The sequence below is a fragment of the Pongo pygmaeus genome, chromosome 18, assembly GCF_028885625.2.
Source record: "Pongo pygmaeus isolate AG05252 chromosome 18, NHGRI_mPonPyg2-v2.0_pri, whole genome shotgun sequence".
Taxonomy (NCBI): domain Eukaryota; kingdom Metazoa; phylum Chordata; class Mammalia; order Primates; family Hominidae; genus Pongo; species Pongo pygmaeus.
In genome coordinates, this window is record NC_072391.2 from 27,189,239 (window position 1) to 27,209,288 (window position 20,050).

At 37.0% G+C, this 20,050-nt stretch overlaps 1 protein-coding gene across 2 annotated transcripts in view; it reads left to right on the forward strand.

Moving 5' to 3' along the window:
• Window positions 1–18,951, forward strand: part of RBBP6 (RB binding protein 6, ubiquitin ligase) — a 36,484-nt gene extending 17,533 nt beyond the window's left edge. The window contains exons 5-18 of one of the 2 annotated variants that reach the window (XM_063654692.1): window positions 1,902–1,990; window positions 2,109–2,205; window positions 2,596–2,735; window positions 5,794–5,966; window positions 7,915–8,018; window positions 8,136–8,473; window positions 9,513–9,609; window positions 9,736–9,814; window positions 9,923–9,977; window positions 11,096–11,164; window positions 13,233–13,595; window positions 13,882–13,983; window positions 14,832–16,586; window positions 16,962–18,951. In XM_063654692.1, coding sequence (XP_063510762.1) covers window positions 1,902–1,990; window positions 2,109–2,205; window positions 2,596–2,735; window positions 5,794–5,966; window positions 7,915–8,018; window positions 8,136–8,473; window positions 9,513–9,609; window positions 9,736–9,814; window positions 9,923–9,977; window positions 11,096–11,164; window positions 13,233–13,595; window positions 13,882–13,983; window positions 14,832–16,586; window positions 16,962–18,531 — 5,031 coding nt within the window. In that variant the 3' untranslated portion in view covers window positions 18,532–18,951. The remainder of the gene's footprint in view (window positions 1–1,901; window positions 1,991–2,108; window positions 2,206–2,595; window positions 2,736–5,793; window positions 5,967–7,914; window positions 8,019–8,135; window positions 8,474–9,512; window positions 9,610–9,735; window positions 9,815–9,922; window positions 9,978–11,095; window positions 11,165–13,232; window positions 13,596–13,881; window positions 13,984–14,831; window positions 16,587–16,961) is intronic. The other variant, XM_063654693.1, reaches the window with a different exon arrangement.
• Window positions 18,952–20,050: the final 1,099 nt, after the last annotated feature.

The window sequence follows — 20,050 nt, forward strand, 5'->3', positions numbered from 1 at the left end:
ATAGGGGAATACTTTGTCAGCCTCAGCGTATTGGAGTATTGTTCATCTTCAAGACAGAAGAAACACTTGAAGCTACACTTAATTATTTTTTTTTTCCCTCATACATTTTGTTTAATTATACATTGGAAACTAACAAGGTTCTGGAGGAATTTCCTGGTTTTGGCTATAAATTATGTGGACCTTTTTTAAGCAGCCAAAACAGAAGATTTCCTTTACACGGACGATTGCATGGTTATTTCTTGAGTATTTGACTTGATCCCATGAAGGTCAATATTTTAAATGTGATGCAGTTGTTTCTTTATGCTATAGACTTGTAGTCTGTCTGCATTAGAAAAAGTTTTGAACAACCTAATTTGTTTGAACACAGACTACATGAATTGTGTAAGTGTGTAAAGCTGTTTGCAGGAATATACCAATGTGTATGTTTGGCAGAGGGGCAAATTGTTACCTCCTGAATCACTGTATATGCCATGTTTTGCGATAAGATTGCTTGCATTTTCTGCTCAACAATGTGTATCTTCTGTTTGGGAAAGCACTAGTGATGGATTACTTTTTAAAGCAATACATTTAGCTTGCAAATTGTGCCTTTAAAAAAAAAAATAGGCAGACTTTTGAGGGCCAAGAAGGAAGCTATACAGTTTTCCAAAAATCCTTTTTCCCTGCTATCAGAAATGTGAAACCAAATTTAGCAACCAAGATTAATGAAAAGATGGGTTTTCCATTAGTGCTGTCCCTATCTTGTTCTTGGCTTTGTTATGTCCTTTCCCCTAGACTGTATCCCAACAAAATGTCCTAGTAACAAATTGCTTTTTAAGCTCCTGTTCTGGGAAAACTAAGCATTAAAATTGATTATTCTAAAACATAAAGTGGACTAAAGCCATCCTATTTTATAATTTTCTAATGCAAAGTGGTTTAGTATAGAGTTAACACTTAGAAGTTTATAGTTTACTGTTTTTATTCTTATGTACTGTAAGGACCATATTTGAGTTTTTGGTCTATTCCTACCATTGTTTCTTTGTGGGGAGGAGTTGGGGAGGTTTGGGGGATTGGTTTTTTTTTTGTTTGTTTTTTTAAACTACAGGTATTTGTAAAACAATGTTTGGGTTCAAACAAATTAGTTGTTAAACATCTGTAATCCAGTTTTCTGTAAATGTTGCTGTTGTTCTAAGCTCTGTTAATGTTAAGCATTCTTTGTATATAAAATTACAATAAAATGTTAAAACTGGTTGCTTGTTTTGTGGATGAATGTAAAGACAAACCCCAATGAATGGCTGATATGAGTGCTAAATGCCTGAAGATTCAACTTACTAGAAATCACTCCCTTAGACCCTGCTTATATCTAGACCTTGTATATCATACGTCAAAGATGAAATTCAAAAACTTATCTGAAGAGTTTGATTTAAAATTATAATGCTCAATGCACATCTTTTGCACTTGATTTGAAACTAACATCACTACCTAAAGAGCCTTCTACTTCTAATATCTGCTACATAATATGTTCAGTCATTCTACCCCCATCCGTACCTCCACATTGTAAGTATAAATTACAGTCTTAATGCTCTGACACTTGAATTATTTTTGAAACATCAAGTGTTTCTATTCTAACTTAATATCAGTCTTTAACTTGTAGAAAAGTAGTATGCAAGTCTTAATGTAAGGTACAAACAGGGTCTAAGGTTTGAGTGCCCCCAGAATGACTTTCTTCAGCCTTGCAGACACCCAAACATCATGTAATTACCTAAGGAATTCCCAAGTGCCTCTTCCAGGTTATACGTGTAAATAGCTGTTTTTATGCAAGGTTAGTTAGATACTGCTCTTTACAGGATGAGTGGTGTTGTCTTTGGCTGTGTGGTCTTAAATGTGTTTCTAATGTGTGTGTCAAATAATTACCTGTTAAACAGACTGCCAATCTGGCTGAAGCCAATGCTTCTGAAGAAGATAAAATTAAAGCAATGATGTCGCAATCTGGCCATGAATACGACCCAATCAAGTAAGTTCATAAATATTTTATACTAATAGGAACTTTTGGGGTGGGTTTTCCCCCCCAATCAAAAGCACTATTTTTTCAAAGTCCTCGTATACATGTAATTTTTTTTTCCCTGTTTTAGTTACATGAAGAAACCTCTAGGTCCACCACCTCCATCTTACACGTGTTTCCGTTGTGGTAAACCTGGACATTATATTAAGAATTGCCCAACAAATGGGGTAAGTTCAAAGCAGAAACTATGGTATACCTTACTTTTTTTCCTTTGGAATTGTTTCTTAGCTATCTTATTTTTCTTGGTCAATACTGCCTTCTGTAGACAATGGCAAATGAGCATGGTCTCTGGAGCCAAATTTGCCAGGCTTCAAATCTTGGTTCTGCCACTTAGCTGAGTTTAGGCAAGTTACTTGATCTCTATAAGCCTGTTTTTTCTTCTCTAAAATGGAGATAAAATAGTACGTACTTCACATAGCAGGTACAAGGATTAAATGAGATCACATATGTAAAGCACTACAAATAATATAGTAAGCACTGTATAACATTAGCTAATTTATTAAATAAAAGTAACTGCTTTTTCTCTTCCTCCTCCTCTTCCTTTTTCCTCTGAATAGGATAAAAACTTTGAATCTGGTCCTAGGATTAAAAAGAGCACTGGAATTCCCAGAAGTTTCATGATGGAAGTGAAAGATCCTAATATGAAAGGTGCAATGCTTACCAACACTGGAAAATATGCAATACCAACTATAGATGCGTAAGTATGCAAATTAGGTATGACCTGTGGAGACTCCAGTCAGTCCCAGGGTATAGTGTTTTAATCTTGGGCTTGTAACTTTGCTACTTGGATTCCTTGAGAACTTTGTGTACCAAGGCCGTTAGTCGCTACATCTTGCATTTCTGTGAGGCTGCAGTCTGCTCCATTTAAAGCAAATTTAAAATGGATTTGGGGATTTTTTGTTATCAGTGAGTGCCACTTCCCTTGTAGTCTTCTAATTTTTTCTTTTTCTGTCATTCCCTGCTTTCTTCCTCATTCACATACATACTCCCACATAATCTTATTATATATGCTACTTGCATTTTTAAGTGAACAAAACAGATTGTAATCATTTTGAGAAACAGGAGGCTTAAGAATAAAAGCTCTGCATGATGTTAAGGCAAATTTAAGTGTCAGGCATAAATGAAATACTGAAGTAGCTTGAATAAGTTTAGATATGCCATGTGAGTCTTAAGATTCTCAAGTAAGGTTTATTTTATAAACCACTAGTTCAGATCAACTATAGCTCTATAAAACACCTTAATGCCTTTTTTTTTTTTTTTTTTTTTTTTTTTGAGACCGAGTCTCGCTCTGTCCCTTAGGCTGAAGTGCAGTGGCACAATCTTGGCTCACTGCAAGCTCCACCTCCCGGGTTCACACCATTTTCCTGCCTCAGCCTCCCGAGTAGCTGGGACTACAGGTGCCCACCACCACGCCTAGCTAACTTTTTGTATTTTTTTTAGTAGAGACTGAGTTTCACCGTGTTAACCTGACCTTGTGATCCACCCGCCTCGGCCTCTCAAAGTGCTGGGATTACAGGCGTGAGCCACCACGTCTTAATGCCCATTTTTAATGTGTATTCAGATTTTATATTATGAACCAGTTTTTAATGAAATGGACAGATATGCAAATTCAGTGGCAGGGTTCAACTAGATAACCTCCCATTTTATCTGCTTTATTTTATTAATGTAGTCAATTACTTTTTTGATTACCTTCAACAGTTGTGAACTCACATATTATACAACACAATATTAAGTGTTCTTTGGACTGTCGTTTTGTAACTTTGTTGAGCGTAAGAATTTCCTACAAAAGTGTGTTAAAAGACTGGCCAGGTAGAGTGACCTTGGACCAAAAAAAAAAGATCCTGGTTGCTCTGCCCCTGATTTTGATTTAGAAGTTATGTGATAAGACCCTGATTCTACATTTTTAACAGGTTGTCCAGGAGATTGTGAAGTTAGGAGATCCTCAGGGCATCAATTTACAGAATAGGTGTTCATGTTCTCAGTGAAAAAAAATATATATATAAGAACAGTTTTCCTCAGCTTCATGCTACAAATATTGTTGAAGTGTAGTGTAGTGAGCAGGTGGGGATGATGATGAAAATAGCTATGCCATAGAATGATATTGAAAAGATCTTGTGTTTTTGAATATGTACTTTAGCAAATAGTGTTTTCGTTCACAGATAAGAATGTTTTCCTAAACTCCCAACCCTGCTCACTTCCTCAACTTCACCCCCATCTATTTTTTATCAGTCACCATCCTGTGTTTTTGTGGTTCATCATTGAACAGTCTGTTGTTATGCTGTTTCTAATTCAGAGACATTTCATAGATGTTTCCAAACAACTTTAGCTTGAAATTGATTATTTTTAGACACAATTAAGAGCAGACCGCTTCATCTATATTATGTAAAATTTTTTAATAAAAAATTGTGTTGGAAAAATTAATATCACCTGTAAACCCTAATAATTAACTTCATTGCTTTTGAATGCTGAAATACAAATGCCCAATTGTGCCAGACACACAGCAAATACTGGGGAAAGATGGGAATCTAAATATTTTAAATGAAACTTTCACCCTCTTCACTAACACCACTGATAAGCAACTCAGACTCTTCTTCTGTTTCTTTTTCTATCCTCTGTTCTCCTCTTTTTTCTTTTTTTTTTTTTTTTTTCTTTTTTCTCTCTTTTGGGCAGTGGGAGACTCCTCTTTCACAAATTGGGAACAATGGGGCATAAGCAAATTGATACTTATTTCTGGAATCGTGGTGATGTCTATGGAGCAACTGCAACACAAATAACACACCTAAGGTACCCTACTCTGTACAGCCGAGATTCTTTCATTTTCAGCATTGAGATAAACACACTCTGTTCCTGAATGAAATAGAAAGGGTTTCTCTAGGGATTCCTGTGTTTTGCAAATTTGCCTGATTACAGAGAAGATGGGGGTGTAGAAGCAGTGGTGACAAGTCTGAGAATAGCTATTTTTATTTTTTAATACTATATTTAATGCCCAACATTTCTGCAAAATGCATTTCTACAAAAAAACTGGACCTAGAATGTCTAATGAGGTGTTACTTTACATTTTTGTAACACAGATTTTGATCATTTAAGTCACTAATGCTTCTTAATTGACTATAAATTGATTAACCTCTCTTAAAATACTAATAAGTAGATCATGGGTTTCGGTATCTCATTTTATTAATTATTTGTGTGGTAATGACATAATATTTCCCTTGAACTATCTTTCCTTAATTGTATAATGTCAGTACTAATTTTAATTTCCCATCTTGTGGCATTTACTCCAATACCTTCACAGGTTTGAGAGACTTTTGGGATATGGAGAAGGGGAGATTTTTTGGGATTTTTAATTTTCATTTTCATTTTTATTTTTTTCAAGGAACTTGATAGAGTAGGAAAAATTGTGATTATGGTGTTGTCTAAATTCAAGTCTTGTCTTTGTCACTTAAATAGAACTTTATGGCACAGAACATTTTGCTTTATTTCTGGCCCTCAGTTCTTAAGAGTTACGGATTCTAAAATCCTTTTATTGTTTTTATAGCATTTCTTTGCTTCTTTTTGTTATGCTTGTTTAGACTTTTGTGTCTTTGTTTAGGGTGAGGTTGTACATAATTACTCCCTTATTTTAGAAGATATGGTGCTTGTCTAAACTAATTCGGCATTGTGCTGAATTATGTGTTCCCATTATGTTATAGTAGAACATGTAGCATGAGTACTCTGCCTTCTTAACAGTGGTAAAACATGAAAACTTTCTTTTACAGAGAAGCATATGCAATTGGGAAGAAAGAGAAACCTCCATTCTTACCAGAGGAGCCATCTTCTTCCTCAGAAGAAGATGATCCTATCCCAGATGAATTGTTGTGTCTCATCTGCAAGGATATCATGACTGATGCTGTTGTGATTCCCTGCTGTGGAAACAGTTACTGTGATGAATGTAAGAAATGCTGAACTTGGAAGATGTATATTTTAGAATATTTGTATTTACTTGGAACGGCTCTTCCCAACCTATATATTTTAATAATAAAATAAATGATGACAAGTGTTGATCAATGAGCATTAAGTAATGAGAAGTCTGTTTTTCTTGCTGTATCTTTTTTAAACAATAACTTCTTTGTCCTTTTAAATTCTGGAATTGACCACCTTCTGTACCTTCGTCAGGGTGACTATACTGAGGTGTTTTTCTTAATATAGACTTTTTGTTTCCTGTATGTTTTAAGTGGTATCCAGAATGTTAAAACTTTTTTGGGCCTTAGATAATTCTGGGAATATTTTTCAGTGGTATCTAAATCCTTTTCCTGGATTGTGAATAGCTTATCCTAATATTTCTAAGTGTATTAAGACCTGATTCCTGTAGACAGTATTTTTTTTTTTTTTTGCGGCGGTGTCTCGCTGTCTCCCAGGCTGGAGTGCAGTGGTGTAATCTCAACTCACTGCAAGCTCTGCCTTCTGGGTTCACACCATTCTGCCTCAGCCTCCCAAGTAGCTGGGACTACAGGCGCCCGCCACCATGCCCGGCAAATTTTTTGTATTTTTAGTAGAGACGGGGTTTCACCGTGTTAGCCAGGATGGTCTCGATCTCCTGACCTCATGATCTGCCCACCTCGGCCTCTGCAAGTGCTGGGATTACAGGCATGAGCCACCGTGCCCGACCTCTGTAGACATATTTATTACCCAGCATTTACCATGCAGTTGTGACTTTTTAAATCACTTATATTAGCACTTAGTTGTTTCCTGCCACTTATCCTAAGTTTGTGCCTTCTTACACAGAAGAAATCAGTGTTACCTGAAAATTTGCTCAAGCCTGCTCTGGCCTTTTTCATTTTTAAAGGTAGTTTTGAAATATACAGTCCTCATATACATGGTTCTGCATCTGCAGATTCAAAACCACAGATCATAAATATTGGGGGGGGGGGGGCAAGAAAACGTAAAAAATAATAGTAAAGACTAATACAGATTTTAAAATAAGAGTATAACAACTATTTACATAGCATTTATATGGCGGCAGGTATTACAAGCAATCTAGAGATTATTTAAAGTATACTGGAGGATGTACATAGTATTATATGCAAATACTATGCCTTTGGGGCAGTTGAGAGACTTGGGCATCTACAGACGTTATCTTCAGAAGGTCCTGGAACCCATCCCCTTTGCATACCTGTAAATCTTTATTTTTTGACCTCTTCAGTGAAGACCAAGGTCAAGAAGAGGTTGCTAAAGACTTGTTTCAGATTATATCTTAGATTTAACATACCACTTGATATTACTGGAGTTTTACTACATTGAAGCTTAATCTTCATATATGTAATTTAGTGTTGCTCCCACGTACTGTGCTGTAGGTCTCTCATTTCCTTGCCTGAATAAAAACCCCAAGTTAGCCATGTAAAATTTTTGTCTTTCTAGACTATCTTATATTTCTCTTTTGTTTTCTACAATATTCCAATTACTAGCTAAACAAAGAATAGTCTTTGAGAAAGAGTGCTTTTGCTCTCAATTCAGACATTTGTTTAAATGTGTCCTTTGTTAAAAAAAAAAAAAAAAAGATGGGGTGGGGGATCCTTGCTATTTTGCCCCAGGCTGGCCTTGAACTTCTAGGCTCAAGTGATTCTCCTGTCTCAGCGTCCCCAGGAGCAGGGATTACAGGCACATGCCAGCGCACCCAGCTGTGACTTCTTTTTAGCGTAGCATAGGTCATATAGAAAAGAGCAGAGGAGTACTGTAAGATGGGAGATTTTACTTAAGTTTCTTAATCTAAGAAATGATTAGCACAACATGCTTGGAAAAACAGTAATGTAACTGAACAAATGTGAACCATCCTTTTAATTCATTTCATAAACACTGAGTTCCTACTATGCTTTTATTAATATTTGAAATCTTATACATAGGTATAAGAACAGCACTCCTGGAATCAGATGAACATACATGTCCAACGTGTCATCAGAATGATGTTTCTCCTGATGCTTTAATTGCCAATAAATTTTTACGACAGGTAACTATCTTTGTATCCATTTTATGAAAAAATTCTTTTTAATCTTTAACTGATTTAACTGTACTTCAGTGAATACTACATAACATTTTTCTGCATTATTATGCTTGGTATCTGTAGGCTGTTAATAACTTCAAAAATGAAACTGGCTATACAAAAAGACTACGAAAACAGTTACCTCCTCCACCACCCCCAATACCACCTCCGAGACCACTGATTCAGAGGAACCTACAACCTCTGATGAGATCTCCAATATCAAGACAACAAGATCCTCTTATGATTCCAGTGACATCTTCATCAACTCACCCAGCTCCGTCTATATCTTCATTAACTTCTAATCAGTCTTCCTTGGCCCCTCCTGTGTCTGGAAATCCATCTTCTGCTCCAGCTCCTGTACCTGATATAACTGCAACAGTGTCCATATCAGTTCATTCAGAAAAATCAGATGGACCTTTTCGGTAAGCCTGTGTATTTTTCACTGTTAGAAACCAAATGAGGTCAATGATGTAGTGTTTTGTTGTTGGTTATCACTTTAACAGCTTTCTTAGTGGACCACTGTGCCCAGTAATGTGGGATGACTTGTAAGAAATGACGTAGTCTTATTGGGGGAAGAGGAAAACAAAGGTGATTGATTTGGCAAATGAGGATTAAGCATCCTGAGGTCAAATACTACACAGGTTGCCAACCAGCCCCTATTAAACGTTGAATGTTCCATATACCATAACAGCTCTGAACTTAACAGAGGTGGGAGAATTCACTTGTGATCATAATGATAGTTTTGGATAGGAGTAGTTTTGAGTAGAACTAAGAACAGTTTAGATAGGTAGAGAAGAGGGGGTAAAAACACAGGTAAGTAGAGAAGTCAGGAATAGTGATTGTTTTGGAGCATAATTATTATGTAGGAGAATAGTGAAAACTCACAGCCTACCACTTCAGAAATGAGACTTTTGTCCATGTAGTTTAATGTCTCATAAATTCTTTAAAAAAAAAAAAAAAAGGTGTAAGAGGCCCATTTCAGACACACTGAAGCAAAAACTTCAGGATGAGACCTTTACATTTACATTTAAGAAATTCCACTGATCTGGTGGAATTTATTTGGTTGATAGTGGAAATAGGCCCAGAGAGTTCTATGGCTGACCCAAGATTATCCTTTCAGTTTAGTGGTAGAACTAGAGCTAAAACTTAACTCCTAATCCTAGAGGGATTTTTGTCTTCATAGGCCACACTTTGATTTTCTTTAAGTTTTACTATTCTTGCAACTGATTTCTGTCATAACTATCGTATCTTCTTAAGGAGGGTCCTTCATTTTACTTTTCCACTTAAACATATAGAGAACTCTTCAAAGTTTCAGCCTTCTCTCACTTTCCTCAGAAGTATTCATCATCTTTGACTTAACTCATCTTACTGCAGGTGATGGGTAAACAGCAGCAAACTTTTTTACTCTTAATTGTCCATTTCTGATGATTTTTAATGTATTATAATTTATGTTTTTTTAAGGGATTCTGATAATAAAATATTGCCAGCTGCAGCTCTTGCATCAGAGCACTCAAAGGGAACCTCCTCAATTGCAATTACTGCTCTTATGGAAGAGAAGGTAAATTTTACTGGTGCTTTAATTTGGGATTTTTTTACAGCAGGGTTTTGTTTTTCTGATTTTGTTTTTACCTCTTTTTTTTTTTTTTTTTTAACTATTTCTGTTTATTTGTGGTTGTTTCTAAAGGGTTACCAGGTGCCTGTTCTTGGAACCCCATCTTTGCTTGGACAGTCATTATTGCATGGACAGTTGATCCCCACAACTGGTGAGTAAGATCACTTTGGTTTAGACTTTTTTCCCTTTAAAAAATAATTTTAGCTTGATTTAATGTGCAATTTTATATTTACCTACTGCTTTTATTTTTTGTTTCTAGGTCCAGTAAGAATAAATACTGCTCGTCCAGGTGGTGGTCGACCAGGCTGGGAACAGTGAGTAGATGTTTACAATAATCTTCAGATGATTGCCTGCAAACTAGATAATGGAAGGTCCAAACTAGGCAGCGGGTCACTGCTCTTTATTGTAAACTTTCATGTGCCAGATTAACATTTTTTATGTAAAATGTCAAAATTCAAGCTTATATGAGGGTTTTTTTTTTAATGAGCAAATCTTTTCTAAAATACAAAATTTTTAAAGTTTTTTTCTACTTTCATATCCAACAAATGGGGATCTTGACAGGACTTCAGTTTAATGAATAGATAAGAATTACTTGAAAAGTTATTTTAAATATGGTGTCAGTTATTTTCCTAGTAGGTTTAACTTTTTCTATCCTTAATTTGGATGATCAAAGTTTGATTTGAGTACATAAATACATAATAAGATTAACATCCACCGAACAAAAATTTTTTGTCTGAAATCGAGTTGTTCTACAGGATATGTTTTTTCCACCCTAAAATACAAAGAACTTTGATTTTCTCTGTGGGATGTTTTATGGCATTGAAAATCAGCAGACTTACTTAATGTATTTTTAGTTATATAATTATTTCTGTTTATATAATCCAATTGAAAACTGATATATTCTTAAAAGTATGAGTTACTAGCAGGATATATCGGTAGAAGGAACATAGGATTTAGGAACAAGTAGACTTGGGTTTGAATCCCATCTCCTTCATTTCCTAGCTGCATGACAGTGGTCTTGTGGTTTTACTCCCTAACATCCATTTCCTCGTTTGGATTTGGAATGACACTACCTACCTTAACATGTAAAATGACTTCATTGTGCCCAGCAGACAAAAGGGCTCTTTTCCTTGTATATAACAATAAGTTCACAGAGTAATTTATAGAGTGCTAATTAAAATATAATATTACATAAAGTAGTCTATTTTGAGGTCTAGTTATTTGTTGTGATACAGTTAATTGGTGGGGGAAAGTTAGTTTTAAGTAAATATAATATTTACTCAGCTCTCTATCCGAAACAAGTTTAAGAATTGGGGAGTAGGAAAAAGTTTCCAGAGTAGTTAAAATTGGTGTCTTAACATCTATGCATGGAAAGGTCATGTATTATACCCATGGAGAAATGCTTGAGCTATATTTTTTTTCTCCCACACAGTTCCAACAAACTTGGCTATCTGGTTTCTCCACCACAACAAATTAGAAGAGGGGAGAGGAGCTGCTACAGGTAGGCATGCTAAAAATCTTGGAAAATAATCATATTATTTTTTATATATATATCTTACCAAAGAAATTAAAGCACAGCAGTGGCAGGAAGGAAGGGGGTCATTTGTTTGTATTGTGCTTATCCCTCTTAAGTCCTGGGTAGTTGTCCTTAAAGAGGGCTAGAAAAGAATAAATTATATATAGTATCTTAAATGATGGTTTTTAAGACATTTTTAATATTCCTTCTCAGTGATTACTTTCTCCCTGTCAGCAAACAGCAGAGTATTAGCTTGCATTTACCCTCTTGGAAGTAGAAGAAAGTCATTAAGGCTCAGACAATATCTAAGATACCAATTTAATTTAAGATGAAAGTTAACAAGCTCAGCTCCCAACTGTGAACAAGAATTGCAACTATTTCTCTTCTAGACTCCACTGTCCCAATCATCTCCCACCCTCTCTTTTCCAAAAGAAGAGACAGGAGATTGTTAGAGGCTCCTGCGCTAGTGGGCGGGTACAAGCAATATTAATCTAAGAAGTAAGAATCTTACTGTCTAGGTCAGGGGTCCCCAACCCTGGGCCACAGACCAGTACCCATCCTTGGCCTGTTAGGAACTGGGCAACACAGCAGGAGGTGAACAGCAGGTGAGCGAGCATTACCACCTGAGCTCCACCTCTTGTCAGATGAGCAGTGGCATTAAGATTCTTATAGGAGCATGAACCCTGTTGTGAACTGCGCATGCAAAGGATCTGGGTTGCACGCTCCTTAGGAGAATCTAATGCCTGATCATCTAAAGTGGAACAGTTTCATCTCGAAACCATCCCCCCACCCCCCTGCCCCCGTCCATGGAAAAATTGTCTTCCACAAAGCAGCTCCCTGGTGCCAAAAAGGTTGAGAACTGCTAGTCTAGGTCATAATCACCACCAGGATAAAGGAGCCACCAAAACTTCATAACAAGAGTTTTGGCCAGGCATAATGGCTCATGCTGGTAATTTTAGAGCTTTGGGAGGCTGATGGTGGAGGATTGCTTGAGGCCTGAAGTTCAAGATTAGCCTGGGCAACATAGTAAGACTCTGTCTCTACCAGAAAAATAAAATAACCAGACATGGTGGCATGCATCTGTGGTCCCAGCTACCTGGGAGGCTGAGGCAGGAGGATCACTTGAGTTTAGGAAGTCAAGGCTGCAGTGAGCTATAACCACATCACTGCACTTTAGCCTGGGGGACAGAGTGAGACCCTGTCTCCAAAAAGAAGGAAATTCGGGATATTTTCTAGTGCTTCATTGCTAAACTTATGAAAGTTTACTATGTCATTACTGGATCACATTTTAAAAGAAGGTAATACTTATTAATTCATGGCTCTCTGAAAAGATGCTTAAAATCTAAACCCCTACTGTTGCTGTTGTGTACCAATTATTTATAATTTAAAGCACCTTTAGTTTAACAGAAGTAACCCATTCTGTTTGGTGAGGCACAAATTAGAAACTTTAGCCAACACTGTTATTTTTACTTAAGCCTTTGAGAGAAAGCATTGATATTTTCATTGTTAATTATAGAAGTTAAAACTAGAATTTATTCTGCTTTGTATGATCTTCACCCACTTCCTCCCTCAAAAAAGAGGTTACAGGAGGTGGTTTTCCTTCATTTAAACTTTTGGGGCTGGGTGTGGTGGCTCTCACCTGTAATCCCAGCACTTTGTGCAGATCACCTGAGGTCAGGAGTTTGAAACCAGCCTGCCCAACATGATGAAACCCTGTCTCTCCTAAAAATACAAAAATTAGCTGGGCATGGTGTCACGTGTCTGTAGTCCCAGCTACTTGGGAGGCTGAGGCAGGAGAATTCGCTTGAACCCAGGAGGTGGAGGTTGCGGTGAGCCAAGATTGCACCACTGTAGTCCAGCCTGGACGAGAGTGAGACTCTGTCTCAAAAAATAAAAAATAAATGAATAAGCTTTTGGGGAGAGCTAGGTCATAGCAGCATTAACCTGTCAGTTCCTTCAAAGTTTGAAAATAATTATGGATAGAAAAGATAAGCTTACTTGTCTCAGATGACTTTAGTTTGAAGAATTAATATCTTGGAATTTATTTCTCCAGAAGTATAAACCGTGGGCGACACCACAGCGAAAGATCACAGAGGACTCAAGGCCCGTCACTACCAGCAACTCCAGTCTTTGTACCTGTTCCACCACCTCCTTTGTATCCGCCTCCTCCCCATACACTTCCTCTCCCTCCAGGTGTTCCTCCTCCACAGTTTTCTCCTCAGTTTCCTCCTGGCCAGCCACCACCCGCTGGGTATAGTGTACCTCCTCCAGGGTTTCCTCCAGCTCCTACCAATTTATCAACACCTTGGGTATCATCAGGAGTGCAGACAGCTCATTCAAATACCATCCCAACAACACAAGCACCACCTTTGTCCAGGGAAGAATTCTATAGAGAGCAGCGACGACTAAAAGAAGAGTATGTATTCTAATTTGAAATTATTATACACTTTTTTCATTTTCTGATAATAACATTAAATAGGTGTCTGGAAACGTTTTCCAGTGTTTCCAGTTAGTATGAGAAATTCACCTAAAATTTAAACCAAAGCCATACAAGCAACTTCTCAGGGATTCCTAGTTTATAGTTTTAAAGTGGAAAACTAATGGCAATTTCATTCCTTTCATTCATGATCTAATTACATTTGTCTTGTTAGTTTTCTTAAATGGTTTTTGTTAACTTTCACTCTTTAACTTTATTTTACTAGGGAAAAGAAAAAGTCCAAGCTAGATGAGTTTACAAATGATTTTGCTAAGGAATTGATGGAATACAAAAAGATTCAAAAGGAGCGTAGGCGCTCATTTTCCAGGTTAGTGTTTTGCAAGCCTTCACAACAGAATTACAAACGGGACTTTGAATATCCAGGGATTAGCTATGGATATAAAGAACATTGCACTTAGGAATTTTTCTGATTCGGTCTAGGTGTATAGAAGTGAAGATGTAGCTTATTTCCCAATATCTGTTCATTGAAATAATGTCTCAGTGTAAATTCTATTGTGTAGAACTAACAGTTGTGGGGATTAAATTGCCCTTGTCCCTTGAAGTTATTTATAGTATCAAATAATTGGGAAATGTTTTTGGAAGGAAAGAAATAGGGGAATAGCCAGAAAACAGTTCTCAGGACCCTTTTACCATAAGGCTACAGCTTCTTGCTGGAACATTAACCTGTGTATTATGAAGTAGTAGTAGAATACAAATTGCTTTATTGATAGAAAAAGTGAATTATAAAAATTCCCTGGAAGTTTGTTTAAAAGACTATTTTTTAGCCTTACACTTGAAATGTGGTTTCTTTTAAAACTAGGCTGTTGGCCAGTATAGGACAAAAAACAGACTCCTACTTCAATATTCAGATAGGAAGTGAAATTTAAAATTAATTGACATTTTGTTTAATGTTAGTTAGCTCATATAACTCACGGTACATTAATGCACTTCACTCTGATTGTTAAGACTTCACTTTTGTTTTGTAACAAGTGATTGCTCTGATTTGTGTACTTTATTCCATTCCAGTAGAGGTCACTGTGCCTCTTTAATCATCTGAGGTGAAATTTGATATAAAGACAGATGAAACCGTGAGGAAAGAATGCTAGAATCTGAGAGTCTGTGTTTTATTTTGTATGTATTTCTCAACTATCAACTATTGTTTTGTTTTGTTTTTAGGTCTAAATCTCCCTATAGTGGTTCTTCGTATTCAAGAAGTTCATACACTTATTCTAAATCAAGATCTGGTTCAACACGTTCACGCTCTTATTCTCGATCATTCAGCCGCTCACATTCTCGTTCCTATTCACGGTCACCTCCATACCCCAGAAGAGGCAGAGGCAAGAGCCGCAATTACCGTTCACGGTCTAGATCTCATGGATATCATCGATCTAGGTCAAGGTCACCCCCTTATAGACGCTATCATTCACGATCAAGATCTCCTCAAGCGTTTAGGGGACAGTCTCCTAATAAACGTAACGTACCTCAAGGGGAAACAGAACGTGAATATTTTAATAGATACAGAGAAGTTCCACCACCATATGACATTAAAGCATATTATGGGAGAAGTGTTGACTTTAGAGACCCATTTGAAAAAGAACGCTACCGAGAATGGGAGAGAAAATATAGAGAGTGGTATGAAAAATATTATAAAGGTTATGCTGCTGGAGCACAGCCTAGGCCCTCAGCAAATAGGGAGAACTTTTCTCCAGAGAGATTTTTACCACTTAACATCAGGAATTCTCCCCTCACAAGAGGCCGCCGAGAAGATTATGTTGGTGGGCAAAGTCATAGAAGTCGAAACATAGGTAGCAACTATCCAGAAAAGCTTGCAGCAAGAGATGGTCACAATCAGAAGGATAATACAAAGTCAAAAGAGAAGGAGAGTGAAAACGCTCCAGGAGATGGTAAAGGAAATAAGCATAAGAAACACAGAAAAAGAAGAAAAGGGGAGGAAAGTGAGGGTTTTCTGAACCCAGAGTTATTAGAGACTTCTAGGAAATCAAGAGAACCTACAGGTGTTGAAGAAAATAAAACAGACTCATTGTTTGTTCTCCCAAGTAGAGATGATGCCACACCTGTTAGAGATGAACCAATGGATGCAGAATCAATCACTTTTAAATCAGTGTCTGAAAAAGACAAGAGAGAAAGGGATAAACCAAAAGCAAAGGGTGATAAAACCAAACGGAAGAATGATGGATCTGCTGTGTCCAAAAAAGAAAATATTGTAAAACCTGCTAAAGGACCCCAAGAAAAAGTAGATGGAGAACGTGAGAAATCTCCTCGCTCTGAACCTCCAATTAAAAAAGCCAAAGAGGAGACTCCAAAGACTGACAATGCTAAATCATCATCTTCCTCTCAGAAGGATGAAAAAATCACTGGAACCCCCAGGAAAGCTCACTCTAAATCAGCAAAAGAACACCAAGAAACAAAACCAGTCAAAGAGGAAAAAGTGAAGAAGGACTATTCCAAAGATGTCAAATCAGAAAAGCTAACAACTAAGGAAGAAAAGGCCAAGAAGCCTAATGAGAAAAACAAACCACTTGATAATAAGGGAGAAAAAAGAAAAAGAAAAACTGAAGAAAAAGGTGTAGATAAAGATTTTGAGTCTTCTTCAGTGAAAATCTCGAAACTAGAAGTGACTGAAATAATGAAACCATCACCAAAGCGCAAAATGGAACCTGATACTGAAAAAATGGATAGGACCCCTGAAAAGGACAAAATTTCTTCAGCTGCACCAGCCAAAAAAATCAAGCTCAACAGAGAAACTGGGAAGAAAATTGGAAGTACAGAAAATATATCAAACACAAAAGAACCCTCTGAAAAATTGGAGTCAACATCTAGCAAAGTTAAACAAGAAAAAGTCAAAGGAAAGGTCAGAAGAAAAGTGACTGGAACTGAAGGATCCAGCTCAACTCTGGTGGATTATACCAGGTAGCTGAGTGTAGGGGGTGGGTGTGGAAGTTTGTTGGGAGAAGGATTTTCTTCAGTTTTATCCATGCTTGTGCTTTTTATATTAATTATGAATGCTGATCTAGGGAAGTAGGCTGGTTTTATGTAGTCTTTTGTTGTCTTTGAAGAAGGGAATTGCCAAAGACAAGGTTGTGAGTAGATTTTGGGGGTGAGCCACATTTGTGTTTATACAATCATAATCTTAAATTGTGTGTCTTCCTTAGGGCAGAATAAGTTTTTTGTTTTTTTTTTTAATGTTAAAAGGACATTTGTGTTTAAGTTAGCATTTTTATATTTATCAGTGTTTTATAATAGTAAATTCTTCATTAATTAAAAATATTTTGTTATTCTTTTTAGTACGAGCTCAACTGGAGGCAGTCCTGTGCGGAAATCTGAAGAAAAAACAGATACAAAGCGAACTGTGATTAAAACGATGGAAGAATATAATAATGACAATACGGCGCCAGCTGAAGATGTTATCATTATGATTCAGGTTCCTCAATCCAAATGGGATAAAGATGACTTTGAATCTGAAGAAGAAGATGTTAAATCCACACAGCCTATGTCAAGTGTAGGAAAACCTGCTAGTGTTATAAAAAATGTTAGTACAAAGCCATCAAATATAGTCAAGTATCCTGAGAAAGAAAGTGAGCCATCAGAGAAAATTCAGAAATTCACCAAGGACGTGAGCCATGAAGTCACACAACACGAGGTTAAAAGTTCAAAAAACTCTGCATCTAGTGAAAAAGGGAAGACCAAAGATCGAGATTATTCAGTGTTGGAAAAGGAAAACCCTGAAAAGAGGAAGAACAGCACTCAGCCAGAGAAAGAGAGTAATTTGGACCGTCTGAATGAACAAGGAAATTTTAAAAGTCTGTCTCAATCTTCCAAAGAGGCTAGAACGTCAGATAAACATGATTCCACTCGTGCTTCCTCAAATAAAGACTTCACTCCCAATAGAGACAAAAAAACTGACTATGACACCAGAGAGTATTCAAGTTCCAAACGTAGAGATGAAAAGAATGAATTAACAAGAAGAAAAGACTCTCCTTCCCGGAATAAAGATTCTGCATCTGGACAGAAAAATAAGCCAAGGGAAGAGAGAGATTTGCCTAAAAAAGGAACAGGAGATTCCAAAAAAAGTAATTCTAGTCCCTCAAGAGACAGAAAACCTCATGATCACAAAGCCACTTATGATACTAAACGGCCAAATGAAGAGATAAAATCTGTAGATAAGAATCCTTGTAAGGATCGTGAGAAGCATGTATTAGAAGCAAGGAACAATAAAGAGTCAAGTGGCAATAAACTACTTTATATAATTAACCCTCCAGAGACACAGGTTGAAAAAGAGCAGATTACTGGGCAAATTGACAAGAATACTGTCAAGCCTAAACCCCAGTTAAGTCATTCCTCTAGACTTTCCTCTGACTTAACTAGAGAAACTGATGAAGCTGCTTTTGAACCAGACTATAATGAAAGTGACAGTGAAAGTAATGTTTCTGTAAAAGAAGAGGAAACTTCAGGAAACATTTCTAAGGACCTGAAAGATAAAATAGTGGAGAAAGCGAAAGAGATCCTGGACACAGCAGCAGTCGTCCAGGTGGGCATAAGCAGGAACCAGAGCCACAGCAGCCCCAGCGTCAGCCCCAGCAGAAGCCACAGTCCTTCTGGAAGCCAGACCCGAAGCCACAGTAGCAGTGCCAGCTCAGCAGAAAGTCAGGACAGCAAGAAGAAGAAGAAAAAGAAGGAAAAGAAAAAACACAAGAAACATAAAAAGCATAAGAAGCATAAGAAACATGCAGGCACTGAAGTGGAATTGGAAAAAAGCCAAAAACACAAACACAAGAAAAAGAAGTCAAAGAAGAACAAAGATAAAGAGAAGGAGAAGGAGAAAGATGACCAAAAAGTGAAATCTGTCACTGTGTAAAAAGACAGATTTTAAAAATTGACTTAATTACTAAGTCATCTGTATTAAATTTTGTTATAATGTAAAGAGATTCAAGCCTTGTAAATAAATGACATGGAAGACCCTGTGCTGCACTTAAAATATTGCTGCTTGATTATTTGATTTTTACATCAGAGCTTTATAACACGAACTTTTGTACAGAATTGTGAGTTGTGACCATGTAACATGAGAGGTTTTGCTAGGGCCTATTATTTTTAACCACCATTAATTAGTTGGGGTGGAGTTTACTGTAATGTGAAATTTTCACATTTGAATTTTTTTAATTGCCTGGCAAAAGCTGATATAAGTTCTAAAATATCAGCAGAATGATTTGCTGAATTCATTACAACCCTGTTATGTCACTTTTTGATTACAATAAAAGTTTTCAGTAAACTTTTCAAATGTTGAGTATTTGCATTATTTACAGAAAGTAGTGCCATATCTATATACTTAACCCACCAGACACAGGTTGTATGTGTGTCTCCATTTCCCTATTTTAAAATTCTTAGTTTTTAATACAAGCTGAACTGAATATACAGAATTCTAAACTAAACATGGAGGATACATTTCATAGGTGGGCGGGTGGAAGAGGCCAGAAATGAATCAGGATTAATTGGAGATGTGGTTAAATAAATCTAGGAGAGTCTTGAATTACATAGAAATTCGAAGTTTGAACTTTCAAAATGGTTTGGATTTGAATATTAGAGATGCAGAATTGTGACTCGTTTATGGCCACGTATTTTTCCGGAAACCCTGATAAATAAGTATTAAATTCCTTGATAAAGTAGAATGCAGCTAAACCAGTGAGTGTTTGTGGCCTACCCAGTCTGCCCAGTTGACAAGCGGTAATTACTTACGATGAGTTTCCTTTATTGCTGTGGTTCAGGAAGTGTACCTGGGGACAGTGAAAAGGTACTGAAAGGATGTGGGGAATGAGGGAGAGTAGGAATGGCACTTCAGAAACATAGTGGTATAAGTAGGGATTGAGATCATCTTTTTTTTTTTTTTTTCTTATTTGAGACAGAGTCTCACTCTTACCCAGGCAGGAGTGCAGTGGCTCGATCTCAGCTCACTGCAACCTCTGCCTCCTGGGTTCAAGTGGATTCTCCTGCCTCAGCCTCCCGAATAGCTGGGGTTACAGGCGCCAGCCACCACACCCGGCTAGTTTTTGTATTTTCAGTAGAGACAGGGTTTCACCATGTTGGCCAGGCTCATCTTGAACTCCTGACCTCAGGTGATCCACCTGCCTCAGCCTCCCAAAGTGCTGGCATTACAGGTGTGAGTCACCGCGCCGGCCAGTCATCAATTTTAAGCGGTATACAGACATACTTTTTTTAAATGTGTTTTTTAAGTGCAATACTTAAAAATATTAAGTGATTTTAAAATTTTAGAATTATATTTCTATAGGTGACAGGCAAGTACTGTAAAGATCATGAAAGCTGTTCAGAACTGAATTAGGGAAATGCTGCCTCCGAATCAAATTAACTTTGTTCTAAAGGGC